Source organism: Antedon mediterranea, chromosome 8 (assembly GCF_964355755.1).
Source record: "Antedon mediterranea chromosome 8, ecAntMedi1.1, whole genome shotgun sequence".
NCBI lineage: Eukaryota > Metazoa > Echinodermata > Crinoidea > Comatulida > Antedonidae > Antedon > Antedon mediterranea.
Genome location: NC_092677.1, coordinates 4,321,300 through 4,341,247, shown reverse-complemented (window position 1 = coordinate 4,341,247; position 19,948 = coordinate 4,321,300). Strand labels below are relative to the sequence as shown.

Below are 19,948 nucleotides of genomic sequence, written 5' to 3'. Positions count from 1 at the left end.
ATAGTTGCTGTTGCTGTTGGTGACTAGCTGCCTTCAATTGTTGCCATGTCTTTCGGTTAGCTCCCAAGGCCATCTATAATGAAAAAGAATTTCGAAAATAAATTTGATTAAAATGATCGATTTTTTTTTTCCATTTCTAAGTTCAAACAATAAAATAGTACTAGTCGTCCTCATTTTACACATTTGTCAATAATAAACATTTTTGGTGACAATGCATATTTTTACTATGATCCTATATTACATATCGACTTTTTATTTTATTATAGCTACTATTTAAGGATGCAAAGAGATGCTACTAAAATTATAGTATATATTGTACTTGATTAAATTGGAATGTAACCTGTATTATTCTATATTATGAAAGTTTTTTTTTTGATCATGTAAACATATTTTAATTGAACGTACTAATCCTAACTAGCTACAGTATAAATCACACAAACAACGATAAAACAAGGTAATATAATAATAAGGTCTATAGAATGTCCATTAGATTAACCCAAAAGGAATTTTAAACAATTTTGTATTAATGTGAAGAAAAAAACTAATATGTACAAAGTTACAATTATTGGATTTTGTTTTTCTATCTTATTCAGATCTTTATCGATCTTTAAATTATTGACATTTTGATGTAGAAGACAATTACTTGTACCTAATTTAGAAGTTATCTCTTCAAACGTTTCTTTATCACTCATCTTGTGTTTTCAACAACAATCTTCCATTATTGTCGGGTAGATTTAGATTTTGTTTGTAACAGAATTATTGAGATGTGTCGTCTTTCTAAGATATCGCATTCTTAAAAGCCATAATACATAACGCGACAATTTTTTTAAATAGTTGATGCGTTTCCATGGATACGGTTGTGGGCGTCCAATTACGAGAACTTATTAGTAATCGTTGTATCAAGCAGCGCAGTAGCAACAAAATGAACAAATTGCGACGATCAACACACATCAAGCGTACATGTACATTAATACAAAATGCTATTATACTATTGACTTTGAGGTTTGCTAATTTGATTAGGGAATTCATAATTATGTATTGGATAGGCCCACTTAATCAACGCCACTTATGTGAGATTAAGACAAATTGGCCAATGTACTGATGGTACGGTAGCAGATCAATACGATAGCGTGTCTTTGCTAGCCTAATGCTTTAAAACTAAGCAATTTACTGTGTCCTGAAAAACACTGTTTCTAACTGCACTGCAACAGCCCGCGTAATTTTTTTTTCCAGGACGAACGTGGGCAGAAATCATGAATAATTCATGATTAATTATGACATAATAGAGAACGCGCCAACAGCCCTTGACTGGAAAATTAATAGAGGGCACTATATTGTATTAAACTGCGCATGCACACTAGAAAGTTTTGAAAGTTTATATGCTAATGCATACATCGTTTGATTTTTGGTAGGTCTCTAAAATTTAGGCTAATTTATTTATTAAGATAATAAGTTATCATCAGGACTTAAAAACACAAGTAAATTTTATTATGAATACTAAGCTTAACAATTAGAATAGGCTTACTATTCAATTCAACTTTATTTCAGACAAAATGTCCATATGAATCATATAAATACAATTTTGAAAAAATAAAAAGAAATGCAAAGCATTATGTAACAACCGTCGTGGGAAGAGGACCATGAATATGATATGTTGACATATAGTGCCTCTCTCCACTTAAAATACATCTTGGAATATAACAATACATATTCATAAAATTTGTAGTATAAATAAATAAAGAAAAATAATGCTAAATAATAATAAAACTAAAACGTTATTTAGTATTGCAGAATTGTGTATTTAAAAAAAAATAAAAAACATGCATCGATTGATTTTTTAATTTACAATTTGTAAATAGTTCAAGACAAACAGGTAGGTTGATATAAGGCATAATAATCTCTACAATCTAAATTAACTATGCAAAAAAAGACCTGTAAAAATTCTAGTATACAGTCTAAAATTGATATCAAGCACAATAAATCATTGTACTAAATACACTTCAAAGTGGACAAAAGTACTCTTTTCTTTGATTATATTGTGTTGTATTTAATAATGATTTCTATTACTTGATCGTCACAAGATTGACTATTCTATTGACGTGCTATTTTTAATTGCCGAACAAATTGTGTACTTTAGTCATCTCCATGTTCCTTTACTATGAAATATACACACATAAATAAACCGCATCCTTCCCTAAAAGAAAGTACTTATAAACTATGTAGCAATTTATTAAATTTAATTTGGTATACAGTGTTACTTTAAAGTTCTATAAAAGAGGAAAATATATTGTGCTAGTTCATAGAACAAGGCCATATGCATGGCTGCAGTCGCGTGCTCAAGTTTACCGACCAACCGACCGACATAGTAAGCTGTAAAATTCCCTAAAATAAAAGTTGGTGTGTATAAATTACATAATCTAATAATTTAAATCTACTGTGTTAAGCCTACTCTTCTTGTCTATAAGACTGAAGTTATATACAAGAAAATAGGAAATATGTGTTTTCCATGCGGTTGCATCAAAGAAACTACAACTCGGGTGAGTTCTGTACTTTGTTCCTCTTCACCATTTTGTTACAACAATAAAGAAGAATATCAATGAAGAATTCGCAAAATTCGACAACAGTTAGCAATGAAAGACCAATATACAGCCCCAGAGTTCCTCCTACGTCACCGAAGAGGCTTTGCCACTGAAATTCAGAATACAATAGGCTATCAACGTAGGCTGTATGTTGACATAGAAACTTTAAATGTTCCATACACTTCACCCAACCCCAACTATCAATGGAAGTACTATCTCAATTTCCAGAGATCTAGAAATGGATGTTTGTGTATTTTGCCATTTTGTGATATATGCAAACGTCGAAAGACCGACTAGATTTGACTGTGTATACTTACTGTATAAGCTGGTACTTCAGATATGGAGACGTACGATAGATCCTCATAATACACGTTCAGACGAGCAAGATTTCGTTTGTTTACACACATTTAAAAAATAATTATAATAAATAGTTACCGTATTATACAAAAAAGGCTACAAAATTTGTTTTTCAGAGATAATCAAATCATTACAACAATTGCATAACAATGCCTCTTTTTTAAACATGCTACTTACTGTGCCGTTTCAAGATCTTATAAATGTTCACTGTATCTTGGATCAAGGACGTAAATACTGTCAAGCAAAGTTTTCTAGAAAATTTAAAATGTTATAGTAACCCAGTAATCAGCATTAGTTATAGTCCATTCGTAATAATGTTTTATTCTATACTGTATTATTAAATACTTCGCACGAAGAACCACCAGCAAACCTACCACATATCTGTCAGAAGGCCAAAGTGATTGTGATACGGTCACTCGAGTGAGTGAGTGGCCGAGCGGTTAAGACAGTGGAACCGTAATTACGTAGCCATAACATCGGCAAGGGTTCGAGGCTCACTCGCTCCATGGTTCTGGTGGTAGAACGAGTCTTCTCGGATAAGGACTATAAACCTTAGGTCCAGTGTACACATCTAGCACGTGTGCACTTTAAAGAACCTAGTACATCTTTCGAGACGAGTAGGGGGTTACCCCGGTGTATTAGTACATCACAGCCACTGATCACCAACTGGGCCCTCTGGGAGACCAGTCTTTGACTGAAGAGGTTACCCAGTATAAATATAAATATCAATTCAATTCAGTCTTTTCATGTGTAATTCCACTAAAAATAACAAAAATAGGAATTATTAGAGGACCTCACCTACATAATATGCCATACGTTTCAGTACAATGATATTGTTTAATTTGTGATAACTATAATTCAATTCAACATAGTGTTATCACCAGAGGCGAGTTTAACTTACCGACAAGCAACTGGGCAATCACATTGCATCACATATTGAGAATGAAGATAATTCACAAATTGGCGGCAGCGTTCTATTGGTAAAACAAAATGTATAGACCTTAAAAATATAATATTTTACTGCAAATAAAAAGGAAAATAGCGCGTTTGGATCCAGTATTCATATTGTATATCAATGTTTTAATAGGTAATAAGGGAATATGTTGAGATTTTGAAAAATAGCAATTAGGCCTAAAATGTGCTTACTCCTCGGCTAACGGAATGAGTGTTTATGAATGAAGTATTATTGTTATTAATGCACATGTGTATTTGCATCTTACAAATACTGCGGATTCTAGTTCAAACAGTTCGATGAACTCAAGGAACTATAGAATTCGTCGCATAAAGTGATTTGGAATCTGAATAATGAGTACTTTCGATTCAAACGAATACTCTCTTAGTGGAAAACAGGCTTTAAGGTGTTAACTATTGTTTAAACTAGCCTTGTTCAAGATCCAGTAGTTGGCAACGCCGGGAACCATTATAACGCAATGTGTCCACACAGTCGCAAACTTCTAGTAACTTTAGTTGTAAACACGATTTTTGGCAAGCCTATAGAAAATCAATTAAAATTAAGGTAATGATGTAATCATGTTGGTGTTGTATGAAGAAGATGGTGATAACGATGACTACACATATTAATACAAATTGTGACGTATGCCTACCATTTACAGCAATTATAAAAATAAGTATATTATTTTTAACAAAGATATATGCTGCTTAGGCCTGTTATAACAGTAGAGTTCAGGCAAGACAACTAAACGATGTAAATGCTGCAGCGCGTGTTATGGTTAATTTCCAGTTTTAAAATCATTTAATGGCGTTCAAAAGGTGTGCTTTAGAATAAACATGAATGATATAGTTATATTTACAGTAGCTGTGTACACTGTGTCTCCCTTGTAAATCAAGTACTTCACTCTTGCATCTTCACCTATACAGTTACCATATGGCTGACCTTTCCGAATCAGTTCGTGCTGTAAACAAAAATATTGTTTGACTTTCTGTAGAACTTCGAAGGTAATTTGAAAAAAGGTGTATCAATCTTAATATTATAAGGAGCTACAGAAGATCTAGAAGCTAAGGTTACATAAGTCGTTTTAATTCACTGTGCGCATGCGGGGACGTTGGGGCTCGCTTCCTCGCTCTTTTCTTGACAGTCATGTTTTTCAGTCACGATTTTAGGTAGTATGTCCTATGTTGTCCAAATGGTATGAAGAAAAACATTCTGCCACGGATGAGAAAGATGATGTTTACCCTTTTGATGCCTAATGACGTAGCTCTGCCTGGTGAGACGGTGATGGCATTTTCTTCTGGAAACGGTGTTTCAAATTGATTATGCACCAACACTTTGATGCCACTATCTTGTCCGAAGATACTAACATATTCATGTTGTTCTGTGTACAGCGTTAGCCATAAACCTTTATCATCAAACAGTAAATAGGTATTAAATAAAATGAATGAAGAAGGATATCGATCACAAAATACCCAACATAAACGCACGTAATATATTCAAATTACGAATAGAATCTAAATGTTTTGTTCGTTATAATTATACATACACTTTGGATCTTTTTAAAATCCTTTGAAACAATTCTTATAATCGGATAATCAACTAACCCTTTTCGGCACCTGGTTGTGTTACATTGTGAACTATCGCATTTTCCACCTTATGACTATTAAATGTATAGCAGTTACCGTATTTGTCATGTTGAAATAGATGAAAATCCCTGAAATCAAATAAGGAATTCATTTGCGATCAGGCCTGTCACTACTAGTCACAACAAATATATTGCTTTGTGTTTTGTGGAATTAATCTATTTATATGTAAACCACAGTCTAGTTTCACCAACATTTTTTGTTTCAGATTTTGACTGTAATGTCATGTTTGAACATTTTATTGTCTTTTAAATTGTTTTCTATTTAAATTTGATAAACTGTGTACAGGCTTTGAATTTGTTGGTTATCATTTCCATTTCCATAATATTTTAGAAATGAAAAATGAAAAAAATAAAACTGAAACACAAACTTGTTTATATTTATTTTTTATAATTATTTTTAAATATTTCAGTTTCGTCAAAAACTGGGTGTTTTTATAAGTATCACGTACTTTTCAATATCACATTTCGTACCACCATAAGTACACTGTAAAATCATCTGCTGAGCCTGATGTCCTAGTTCCAATAATTCTTCTTGGGTAAGTTTTAGAACATTCTGTAGGTCGCTATAGTCTGCTGTGCTACTGAAGACAAGGAACTTAATCCAGTCTGGTGGAAACTCTCCTGAAACTCGCTCAAATCCCCAATTTTTAAAGTTTTGTTTAAACAATTTTACTGCTGTAGTTATATCAAAACCTATGTCTAATTTGTCTACGTATTGCAAAAACCAGTCATCCGTCCAGTTTGAAGGATCGTGTGTTTGATAATGAATTCCTACAAAAAAATTACTTAAGTTATAGGCCTAATACATATATAATAATATAAATATATAAATTTAAATCTAACATCACTTGCCGAATTGTCAATACCTTGATACAACTGCCGAAAATAATTTTATTTGCTTCAAAATCTTAATCAATCACTTCATTAAGACAGAATAGTTTGTGGCCAATTTGACTTGGGGGCCGAGTTGACAAGGGGTCGAGTTGGCTTGAGAAGTGTTAATTTGAGACCGAGACCTGGAGCCGAGTTGATAAGAGCCGAGTTGGTTTAGGGCCGAGTTTGACCAAATTGGTGTAGAAAGACTACACAAACCTGTATCATTACAGAACATTTCATCAGAGCCATCTCCGCATTCGTCTAATCCGTTACAATCAGCGTAAATGTTAACACATTTCTTGTTATTACAAAGAAATCTTGAGCAATTACCTAAAATCAAATGAAGCATAATGCTGAGAGTAAATAGCAATGAAACAAACACATTTGTCATTACATGTTTATCAAAGTCTTAAGACACAAAAAGATTTTTAAATTCTAAATTTAAAAAAAAATTTAACTTACATGAACGTTCATCGCTATAATCATAACAGTCTATTTTATCGTCACAAAGGTAAGCCTTGTGAATACACTGCTTATTATCACACTGAAATTCAAACTCTTCATTGCAACCTGTAAGGAGAAAAAAATAACACTTCTTAAAAGCCGTTACTTTAATTTATACTTATGTCATTTATTTGAAAACAAATTTTACCTAAGTAGGCTAACTTAAACTTTCAAAAGAAATTGAAGATCAACATATAGGGAAAAATTAAATGTATAGGATAATTGATAATGTGTGTATTGCTTAGAATTGTGTCGGTGATAGTGGTAGATCTATGAAGATCTACCAGTCATTCTTTGAATCAATCAATAGATTCATTCATTAATGTATTTTGTATCAGTCTGTAAATAAATGTTTAATAAAAGTAAAATTACTGTACTTTGAAAATTCGTACAACCCTCTTCATCGCTGTTATCACCGCATTGGTTTTTATAATCGCACGTTTCCTCTTTTGGAATATGTTTACCATTCGTGCACGTAAATACACAAACTATGTCTGAAGACTCGTCCCTGCAGTCTGCGCAGTCACAAAACCCGTCGCACTTATAATCATTCGGGATGCAAATGATGTTTCCACATGTAAATTCATTCTCATTACATTGTCCTGCTACAAAAACAACGAGTATCAATTTGTACTAGATTGGTAGTGACATTTTATCTAGGCCTACCACTTACAGCTCCTGTCCCAAGAACCATTTTTCCTATACCAGGAGGTCCTGGGTTATGTTGAGGATGCATAAATTATACATCAATAGGCCTACCAAAAATGTAAAGTAGAGCGTTTATATTGTATGGTTATGGTTTCGGTGCATTTATACAAGCGCTATTAATAAATACCGATATTTTGAACATACACAAATTACATCACCTTGACAATTTGCTTCGTCAGCATCATTCGCACAATGTCTAATACCATCACATTTTAGCTTGGCACTAATGCAATACTTAGTCCCATATTTTTCAACAAATTCAGTTTCAAAAGACGCCTCTACCCCGCTTTTACATGAACATTCGTCCTCCTTGCACTTAACTGAAATATATACATTATAAGCCTGTTTTTAACTGGCCGAATCATCAATGAACTCTCAGTGGTTAGTTCGCAATTGTAAGTACATATCAATACGTATAGACCTAATACTTTCCCCAATAGGTAACCATGCTTATAAATGGCAATTTAACAGACAAGCAGCTGCTTATTTAAATAGTTTTTTATTATAATATGTATTGCTGTTTGAATTTTTGTTTTCTCCCTTAAACTGAAATAGCTTTGGTATGTCCGATTCTACTCACTGTCATCTGCTGAACATTCTTCGTCTTCTCCATCGTAACAATCTATATTTCTGTCACACCATCTGTCTTCGCTAATACAATAACCGGATTCTCCTCCCATTTAATACCTCCTGTACCCAGATCGACACGGAACTGTATATAAAACAATCCAAAATATATTTATGCAAAATAAAAATAATAATGATTGGTAATAATTATTACTTTAAATTTTAAATATATGCCTAATACCCACGCGTTCCATCATTTTACAAACTTAATTACCTTTGCCCGTTTATGCATTACGTCATTCATTAATTACTCATGCATAACGGATTGTAACTAGCGCCATTACAGAAAGACAAAAATGGCGGTGGTGATAATTATTACTAAATTATCAATAATACTCGTGTGTTCCATCATTTTACGGGTGGATAAAAATTCCAATACTTACTAGCAGGTAGACAGTCTTGTTCATCTGACTTATCACCACAATCATCAATACCATTGCACACCCTGTAGTCTTTAACACACTTATTGTTGTCGCAATGAAAATCATCATCCTTACATGGAGCTGCGGAAGCATTTATAATATAAAATGCTGTAAATCTATTGAATACATCTGTACATACCGAATAAACTGTCAAAAGAACGATAGGAAAGCAAAAGAACCATTCAGGTAGCCTACAGAATGGACAGAGACAGGGCTAGGTAGCCTACAGAATGGACAGAGACAGGGCTAGGTAGCCTACAGAATGGACAGAGACAGGGCTAGGTAGCCTACAGAATGGACAGAGACAGGGCTAGGTAGCCTACAGAATGGACAGAAACAGGGCTAGGTAGCCTACAGAATGGACAGAGACAGGGCTAGGTAGCCTACAGAATGGACAGAGACAGGGCTAGGTAGCCTACAGAATGGACAGAGACAGGGCTAGGTAGCCTACAGAATGGACAGAGTCAAAGAGAAGCAGAATTAGAGGACAGAATTAGTGCAGACCATATTATTTAAGGAGAGATAAATGCAGATAAAAAACCTTTTTGACCATCATTTTAAAAACGCCGAAATAAGCTTTGCATGGTCACAAACCGGTATATTGCATTCATTGTAATTCTCTCATCTCTCCCACTACGACCCCCTTATCTTGCACTACGGTATGCCTACATATCAGGGAAATCTTCTGACGACGCAACATTATTAACTAAAACATTATTACCATAATATAGCAAACTATGTGTGTAGTCTTCAATGGACGATAGTATCTCATACTCATGACGTAACGCCAAAACAGACCGGCGAACTTGATTCGTATTGCATAAGGTAACGGCGGGAAATTGCAAGGGTCTGGCGTCTGAGTTTTCAACGACGTACTGACAAAAATAAATAAAAGCAAAGCAAGAAATATTCGTTTTATTAATTTTTTATAATATAATTATTATTTTCATTATGCCTAATTTTCGGTAATTTAATTGCTATATTAGTTTAAACAAAAATGGAAATACTGTAAGTCAAAAGTTACAATTTAATTCCTAATCACTTTTAACGAGGCCTTTTGACTTAATTATTAGTAAAAAGATTAATATTTTGGCACATATGGCGTTTCATACGTATACTACTTGAGCTTTTATTTCAGACAAACATCGAAAAGTCTACGATTGGCCGTGTGGATGTGATTTCTAAATTAGTTATAAAAATATAAACATTCTTTGATTGGAATGATTTGTGTAGCCATCAGTAAGCTTGTTTTCTTAAATTTTCTTTGTAAAATTAAATGATAGATACATTCTTAACTTACTTTGATAGAAACTTCAAACTTGAAGTATGTATCGATGAGGACATAGGCCTGCCAAGAGAACGCCACTAGAGAAGCAACATACAAACAACTCCAGAAGATCTTTCCAAAATACGATTTTGACGCTACTATCCGTGGTATACCATGTGAAGAAGTGTTTTCTCCGAAATTTCGACTTATTCCAAGTACAGTTTCCTCTTCTTCTTGAGCCATGTTCTCAATGACAACATCGAATCGTTTCCTAATATTCTTGCATCAATCTTGATCTCGGATAAGTTTCTGAATTATGCGCGCGTGGATGTACGTATTACGAAAATATTTGTTAGTAAATTCGTTCCCGCGTAGCTTGCCAGTTTGTGGTACTTCTTCCGTATATGAGCGCGGAAATGCAAATACTGATACAAAATCTCAACTTGATCACAAGTCCGACATTTTTTACTCACGACGACAATGCAGTGTTAGTTGGTGATAGAATGAGCGTCTTTCGGTTATTGTAACATTATTTAGGACGATATTCATTCCAAATCCGATCGATTTTTCTATTTGAGAGTGTAAAGCATATTGGCTATCAATATGTAATTGTTCTTATTACTATTATATTACTATAAAAATGTACTTTCTTTATGTGATTCACAATACAATACCTAAATGAAAACACGATTCTGGTTTTAATTAACGTAATAATGTTTTCAATTTACAGCAAGGTAATTTAAATGTCGATGTTCGAATACTTGTTATATTTTTTTTCTCAGTGCCTAGTCGTTGATATTTAAGTCAAAATGATTTCTAAAGTAGGACGCAACGCATATACACGCAAGCGAGAGATCACATGAGTTGTTGTTATTACTTGCGTTGTAGGCCTACGTCATTTGCGTAATAGTGGAAACCACGCCTACTATTTATTTACTCAATTGTTTTGTCAATCCGCGCATGGGAAATAATATAATTTTATGAAGGTTTTCCTTTTTGATTCATAATGAGTAAATTATGTAAATGAATATTGTGCTACAATCTTTATTTATTCTATTAATCATAGCTAATAAATAACCACACACTAACAGTAAGCTGGTTAAAATGTAAATCCAACTGTGCATTATTTTAAAACCTTTCAAAACATGCATTATTTATTTATTAGTTTATTTATTTGTGGTTTATATTTTGAATAGACATATAACTAGATTTACAAGTCCAAGAAATGGAAAATATTTATGTATATAGCATCTTTCTAAATAATCATATCACTGTCAAGCTCAATCAATTACAATCATATAATATCAAAGTACTTTGCTTTGCTCGACACGCCGCCGTTTTACAAAATTATGGCTGTTTCCATTTAATTAGTTTATACATACTACATGGACTACCTTCTATTTATAGTTACCAACAGGTCCAACACCGATCATTTACCAGGACATATGATGCCATTAGAGAGGTTTCGGAATCTTACGAATACGATAACGAAATACGATACGTCACGCACACGTATTCGTTTTCGTAAGCCATAAAAAATCTGTTTCGCATGGCAACGAAATATTGAGGCGCGTCCAAAATATGACTGCGGTAAATTTGAGCGAAGTGCAGGTGCTTGGCCGGCTGCCTAGGCCTAGCGTAACACCAAAGCGAGTGAGGACTTTAAAAAGTGCTATTTATCAAATTGACATGGCATTTTAGTAAATTACATTCAATAAATCTATAATTATATTATAATCATGAATCATTCCTGATTCAAATGCAAACTGTGCAAAATAGATCAAAAATTATACTCGTTTTGTAGTTACGAATATGATTGGTGATATTCGTCAACACGAATACGCTTTACGAATATGAAATGGGGATCAGCTCAAAAGTTTCACAAATGTATGACGTATCCGTTTTCGTTATCGTATTCGTAAGGTTGCGAAACCTCCCTACTACCTCTAAATCTACCTAGACTTAACAACAAAAACGTGCTTGTTGCGTATAAACTATAATTTACTCGTCATAATATATAATTAAGTCTTGGGCCATATATACACAAAAATGGGAAATTGTGTTGCATCAGGGAAGAGTTAAATTACAATTCTTCCCTGGTTGCATCTTATAAACTACATGCCCGGTATACTTTGTACTTTGTTCCTCTTCATCATTTTGTTACAACAATAAAGAAGAATATCAATGAAGAATTCGCAGAATTCGACAACAGTTAGCAATGAAAGACCAATATACAGCCCTAGAGTTCCTCCTACGTCACCGAAGAGGCTTTGCCACTGAAATTCAGAAAAATTGGTTATAAAGTAAATTACGTTGAAATATCGGATTATTTTATCACCGGGTCAATTTTCTCACTCAATCACGATTTTTCACAGAATAGGCATATAGGATGATTGAAGTTAAAGGTTCGGAATTTTTGATCGATTTTTTTGTGATATTATTGACGTCCAAAAGGTCCTTGAAAGTAATACTAACTAGACGTGTCTGTGTATACTTACTGTATAAGCAGGGAGTTCGGATATGGAGACGTACGAAAGATCCTCATAATACACGTTCAGACGAGCAAGATTTCTTCTGTTTACACACATTTCAAAAGTAATTATAGAAAAATAGTTATTATACAAATACAATTTATACATTGAAGACTGAATATCTCTAATTTTAAAAGGCGTCTGGCAAATCTGATCATTACAGTTAATAATGTGTAAAGCCGATTTCCATTAGGCGAATTTGTTCACACGAATCGAAAGCGTCATGCGTATTCATGTTTCCATCTTTAAAATCGGTCTCTACGCATGCGTATAAGCTGACGCTTTCTATTGGCGCGAAAACATTGCCTCTTTTTTAAACATGCTACTTACTGTGCCGTTTCGAGATCGTATAAATGTTCACTGTATCTTGGCTCAAGGACGTAAATACTGTCAAGCAAAGTTTTCTGGAAGATTAAAAATGTTATTGTAACTTATTTCGAAATCAGTTTATTAGGTATAGTCCATTCGTAATAATGTTATAATCTTATATTATTAAATCCTTGGCACGAGTTCTCAGTTCCTTCACCGTACCAGCAAACTTACCACATATCTATCAGAAGGCCAAAGTGATTGTGATACGGTCTTTTCATATGTAATTTCACTAAAAACAAAAAAAAATAGAAATTATTCTTTTGCTACAAGAAGACGTCACAACATAATAGTCCATGACTTTCCACCAATACAATGGTTTTGTTTAATTTGTTACAACTTAACACAATAATTCACCATACATGTTACCAGTCCAGTCAAGAAGCGAATTTAGTTTCAGTTTTAGAAAGATACATTAACTTACCGACAAGCAACTGGACAATCACATTTGATTAAATATTGAGAATGAAGAAAATTCACAAATTGGCGGCAACGTTCTAATTGGTAAAAAAAAAGTATAGGCTTTAGAAATATAATATTTCACTGCAATTACGGGTAAATTGAATCTAGTATGTTGTACGCCTTATATTAATGTTGTGATGCGTACTAATGGAATATGTTGAGCTTTTAGAAATAATGTTGCAATGATATAGGTCTATACAAATGTTTAGCTTTACTCACAAGATCTATTCACTCAGTTTAAAGGTACAAATAATGTACTTCTAAAATGAGTGAATAGATCTTGTAGGTAAAGCTAGGCTGGTTTAGCCTATGTACATGTGTATTCGTATTTTCATTGTCCACATATGCGAATTATAGTCCCTTGAGTTTTCGCTTAATCAGTAAAATCACTTTTTGTAGTATAGCCTACATGTTAAATATTTATTTTGGCTGAATAAAAATTACGAAAAGAATTGAAGAAAGAATTTTTTTTTCGCGCCAGCAGTGGCTTCAATGTTTGCTAATGTTGTATGTTCATTTGGTTAAACTAGCCTTGTTCAAGATCCAGTAGTTGGCAACGCTGGGAACCATTATAACGCAATGTGTCCACACAGTCGCAAACTTCTAGTAACTTTAGTTGTAAACACGATTTTTGGCAAGCCTATAGAAGATAAAAAATGAAATAATGATTGGGTTAATAGATACTAAATAGGAAAGAATTGATCATGACGTAGACCTACCATTACAGCAATTATATGATAATGATGATAATATTTATATTTTTAACATGGATCTGCTGATTAGGAATAATTTGAATACAGAGCAATGTACAAACAGACAATACATGGAAACCTTTCAATTTTTAAATCAATTCATGGAGTAAAATAAACATGAATGACATCATTGTTATTTACAGTAGCTGTGTACACTGTGTCTCCCTTGTAAATCAAGTTCTTCACGGTTGCATTTTCACTTGTGCAGTTACCATATGGCTGGCCTTTCCGAATCAGTTCGTGCTGCAAATAAAACATTGTATACATTTCAAAATACACGTTTCGATTATAACGATCGTGATATAGGGAACTATTGATTTTCAAAAACCTAAGACATAAGGAACTAGTTACTTTGCAACCAACGAAGCAAAGCAAGTGTAAATCATGTCAAAGAGCTTCTTCATCAATTGCATTACATCTCTCAATGATAAGAAAAATGATTGCATTGACGTTTACCTTGTTTATGCCTAATGACGTAGCTCTGCCTGGTGAGACGGTAATGGCATTTTCTTCTGGAAACGGTGTTTCAAACTGATTATGCACCGACACTTTGATGCCACTCTCTTGTCCGAAGATACTAACATATTCATGTTGTTCTGTGTACAGCGTTAGCTTTAAACCTTTATTACCAAAAAGTAAATGGGTGAAAAGAGATTCAAACTACGAATCGAATATAATGCTATGTTAGTTTGTATTTTGAAAAACTTCGGCTCTTTCTCAAATCTTCGTTTGGATTCTTACAATCGGTTACCAACTTACCTTTTTCGGCACCTGGTTGTGATACATCGTGTTTTGTCGCATTTTCCTTCTTATGACTGTTAAATGTGTAGCAGTTACCGTATTTGTCATGTTGAAATAAGTGAAAATCCCTGAAATCAAATAAGCTTAAATTCATTTGTGACACCTAACTGAATGAAAAAAAAACGTGTGCAGGTAAGGACGGTCTATTCCCACTTTTTTTGTAGACATCTACAGTAGTTGCTTTGCTATTTTGGTCATACTTTCCATTTAAATGATATGTTATATATTCTAAATTGAGAGATGGAAAATAAAAAACAGAAACAGAAATAATTTGAGGATTTGTTTATATTTGTTTTATATTAACAAAAACTACTGTAGGTGTTATCATTAATAAAACTGTCAAACCATTTTCACGTACTTTTCAATATCACACTTCGTACCACCATAAGTACACTGTAAAATCATCTGGTGAGCCTGATGTCCTAGTTCCGATAATTCTTCTTGGGTAAGTTTTAGAACATTCTGTAGGTCACTATAGTCTGCCGTGCTACTGAAGACAAGGAATCTAATCCAGTCTGGTGGAAACTCTCCTGAAACTCGCTCAAATCCCCAATCTTTGAAGTATTCCTTAAATAATTTTACTGCTGTCTCAAGCACATATGTATCAGAACCTATGTCTAATTTGTCTGCGTATTGGAAATACCAGTCATCTGTCCAATTTGAAGGATCGTGTGCTTGATAATGAATTACTATATAAAAAAACAATACTAATTACATAAAATAACAAATATAGGCATATTAACTTAAATCTATCTTATCTGCATCATTTATCAACACGTTGTCACAACTGCCGAATAGACTTATAGTTGTTAGTAACTTTATTGGGAACGGTGTTGACTGATTGGGGTTTAATTTACTCGGGGAGAGTTGGTTTAGAGCCGACTTAGATTAGGCCGTTTAGGGACTCACTTGTTTCATTACAGAACATTTCATCAGAGCCATCGCCGCATTCGTCTAATCCGTTACAATCAGCGTAAATGTTAACACATTTCTTGTTATTACAAAGAATTCTTGAGCAATTACCTAAAATTAAATGAAGCATAATGTTGAGAGTATATAGCACTGAAACAAACATTTTTTGTCTTTACATGTTAAACACAGTCCTAGGACACACAGGCTAACAGATTATAAATAACCTACATGAACGTTCATCGCTATAATCATAACAGTCTTCTTTATCGTTACAAAGGTCAGTCTTGTCAATACACTGCTTATTATCACATTGGAATTTAAACTCATCAGTGCAATCTGTAAAGAGAAAAAAATTCTTCTTAAAAGACGTTACTTTAATTTTATACTTTGTAATTTATTTGAAAGCTGATTTCCGCCAAAGAAAAAAATTAGTTTATAAAAATACGTATTAGTTGATTGTTTTGATATTAAATTGGATATTTAAAACCCTGTGAATTTTTTATTATTTATCATTTTTTAAGCACATAACTCGACTCCATACACTACACAGGCATAGTTGGACACAAAGATGGCCAGTAATGTACCACGTGACTTTCTAAAATCTGTGAATGCGCCGAGAGGGGGGCATGTACGTGTGAACAGATTATATATTTAGTCCAGTTTGTACTAGATTGACATTTTATCTAGGCCTACCACTTACAACTCCTGTCCCAAGAACCATTCTTCCTATACAAGCAGGTCCTGGGTTATGTTGAGGATGCATATACATTAATAGGCCTACCAAAAAAATATATATTTACGCCGTATTTAGGGCGTTATAACGCCCTAATTACGGCATTATAACGCCCTAATTACCCCGTAATGCCGTATTATTATAAAATAATTTTTTTCTTTGGCGGAAATCAGCCACCGTAGTTATTAAATGTTTTGACAAAAATTAAAATAACTATACTTGGGAATACTGTACATCCTTCTTCATCACTGTTATCACCGCATTGGTTTTTATAATCGCACGTTTCCTCTTTTGGGATTTGTTTACCATTCGTTCATGTAAATACACAAACTATGTCTGAAGACTCGTCCCTGCAGTCTGCGCAGTCACAAAACCCGTCGCACTTATAATCATTCGGGATGCAAATGATATCTCCACATGTAAATTCATTCTCATTACATTGTCCTGCTACAAAAACAACGAGTATCAATTTGTACTAGATTGGCAGTGACATTTTATCTAGGCCTACCACTTACACCTCCTGTCCCAAGAACCATTCTTCCTATACAAGCAGGTCCTGGGTTATGTTGAGGATGCATATACATTAATAGGCCTACCAAAAATGTAAAGTAGAGCGTTTAGATTGTATGGCTATGGTTTTGGTGCATTTATACAAAAGCGCTATCGCTATTAATAAATATCGATATTTTGAACATACTCAAATTACCAAGACAACATTTTATTACATCACCTGGACAATTTGCTTCGTCAGCATCATTCGCACAATGTCTAATACCATCACATTTTAGCTTGGCATTAATGCAATACTTATTCCCATATTTTTCAACAAATTCAGTTTCAAAAGACGCCTCTACCCCGCTTTTACATGAAAATTCATCGTCCTTGCACTTAACTGAAATAAATGCATAAAGTTTGCTTTTAACTAATCGAATATATTCGCGTAAATGTCATGAACTCTTATCGTAGATGGCAAAACATGATAATGAATTCGCATAATCCAACGCATGGGAACTTTTCAATTTTGATAGTAATTCTAGTCCAACTCATACTTTGGGCTATGACTATTACCTCGTACGGTAAGAAATGTTTTTTTCCTCTTTTTTGTGGCATTAACCACTACTTTTATTAATTTCATTTTGAAATGATAAATACAATGATTTTATACTTCTTCCTCATATATATTCCATTGTTATTCTGATTTTAAGGAGTAATTATGTTAAGGAAGTTGGGTAATTTAATGTTCTTTAACTTAATGTTACCCACTGTCATTCGCTGTACAAACTTCGTCTTCTCCGTCGTAACAATCTACATTTCTATCACACCATCTGTCTTCGCTAATACAATAACCGGATTCTCCTCCAATTTGACACCGCTTGTACCCAGATCGACACGGAACTTTTTATAACAAAAAAAAATGTATTTATGCAAAATAAATATAATAATGATTAGTAATGAAATATTATGTCGGTCAATACTCTTTTCTGACGACAAGTACAAAACAATGATACTCAGCTAAATGCATTCGTCGTACTTTATTTAGACACACTGTCTTTTTAAAATCAAGACGCATTTACCGGAATTCGCAGTCACGTGGACTACGAATACAATCTTACTGCTTATGTATTACGTCATTCATTACTCACACATAACGGAGTGTAACTAGTGCCATCACAGAAAGCCAATGGCGGTGGTGATAATTATTACTAAATTATCAATAATACTCGTGCGTTCCATCATATTACTCATGCATGACGGAGTGTAACTAGCGCCATTACAGAAAGAAAACAATGGCGGTGGTGTTATTAATAAATTATCAATAATACTCGTGTGTTCCATCATTTTACGGGTGGATAACAATTCCAATACTTACTTTCAGGTAGACAGTCTTGTTCATCTGACTTATCACCACAATCATCAATACCGTTGCACACCCTGTAATCTTTAACACACTTGTTGTTGTCGCAATGAAAATCTCCAGCCTTACACGGAGCTGCAGAAACAAATGTGAATACATATTTAGGCCTACATACACACATCGATGTTTTTTTCAGATAGAGAAGCAAAGATAAGGCGTTAGGTTTGGGAAAAAAAGAAGTCTTACCATAGAGATGTATTCGCTCTGACTAAACAATTATTAGGTCCTTAATGGTAGAATGGAACAGGGCCAAACTAGTTTGTGTAAAAAAAAGTGATGATACTGATATGACATCATCGGGTCCCATAAAGACAGAGCTGACAAAACAAAACATTGACGCAAAATACTAATAAAAAATGTTTTACCGTAATATTGTAAATGATTTGTGTAGTTTTCAATGGACGATAGTATCTCATACTCATGACGTAACGCCAAAACAGACCGGCGAACTTGATTTGTATTGCACAAGGTAACGGCGGGAAATTGCAAGGGTCTGGCGTCTGAGTTTTCAACGACGTACTGACAAAAATAAATAAAAGCAAAGCAAGAAATATCCGTTTCATTAATTAATTACTGAACGAATAAAATCAAAACAAGAAATATTTCAAGAAATTCATTTCTTTTCTAATATAAATGTGCGTAATTAATAATTTGATTTAATCTTTTATAAAGAATTGCTATTTCAGTTCTACAAAAATGGAAATAAGTCAAACGTTACTGTTAAAGCCCTGCAAATGTATGAATTTGATGTTAGGCCTAAATGTAGAAGGTACTATAGGCCTATTATAAAGGAATATCGGGTCATTATTCAATTGACCACAAAAGGGCCGTATGAATGCAGTTCCTTGGGCTCTGTCTACACTATCAAACTACTTAGACAACAAAAATAATGTGATGTGTCCACTATGGTAGGGATATGACATCATCGTGTCTATACATGGGCACATCACATTTTTTTTTCACAAAAATTGATGGTGCAGACAGAGCTTTAAATGTACAAAAGTGTAAACCTCGATTTTGTATGTATAGCCCTTGAGTGAAGTTAAACTATACACCTTTTAAATTCGACTTACTTTGATAGAAACTTCCCACTTGAAGTATGTATCGATGAGGACATAGGCCTGCCAAGTGAACGCCACTAGAGAAGCAACATACAAACAACTCCAGAAGATCTTTCCAAAATACGATTTTGACGCTACTACCCGTGGTATACCATGTGAAGAAGTGTTTTCTCCGAACTTTCGACTTATTCCAAGTACAGAGTCCTCTTCTTGAGCCATATTTTCTTAGGCCAATTTCAATGTTGATTTCGTTTCTTAATTGGCCCTAGTTGTATCAACCAATGCATCTATCTGTCTCTTAATAATGCGTGGACGTACAATTCGTAAAGTTACGAAAATATATAGATATCACAGACAATATTCGTTTTTCCCGCATAGGTCGTGATACTTTTTTCGTAAACGGAAAGGCAAAATAAAAATGGAAACCTGTTATGTTTTATAATAAATTACTAGTCTGCGATAGAACGATGCTTGT

General features: G+C 33.8%; 1 protein-coding gene and 1 long non-coding RNA gene across 2 annotated transcripts; both read right to left on the bottom strand.

Annotated features, from left to right (window-relative positions):
* Window positions 1–14,438: 14,438 nt before the first annotated feature.
* On the bottom strand, window positions 14,439–15,627 carry LOC140057153 (epithelial sodium channel subunit alpha-like). The gene is made up of 3 exons (XM_072102706.1): window positions 15,211–15,627; window positions 14,811–14,920; window positions 14,439–14,671 (listed from the first exon to the last, which is right to left on the bottom strand). Exons 1-3 carry the CDS (start codon window positions 15,255–15,257, stop codon window positions 14,439–14,441), a joined length of 390 nt encoding a protein of 129 aa, XP_071958807.1. The 5' UTR covers window positions 15,258–15,627.
* Window positions 15,628–17,370: 1,743 nt separating this feature from the next.
* On the bottom strand, window positions 17,371–18,475 carry LOC140056958 (uncharacterized). The gene is made up of 3 exons (XR_011846851.1): window positions 18,368–18,475; window positions 17,761–17,892; window positions 17,371–17,389 (listed from the first exon to the last, which is right to left on the bottom strand). It is a non-coding gene; the product is annotated as an uncharacterized lncRNA (long non-coding RNA).
* Between the last annotated feature and the right edge of the window lie 1,473 nt (window positions 18,476–19,948).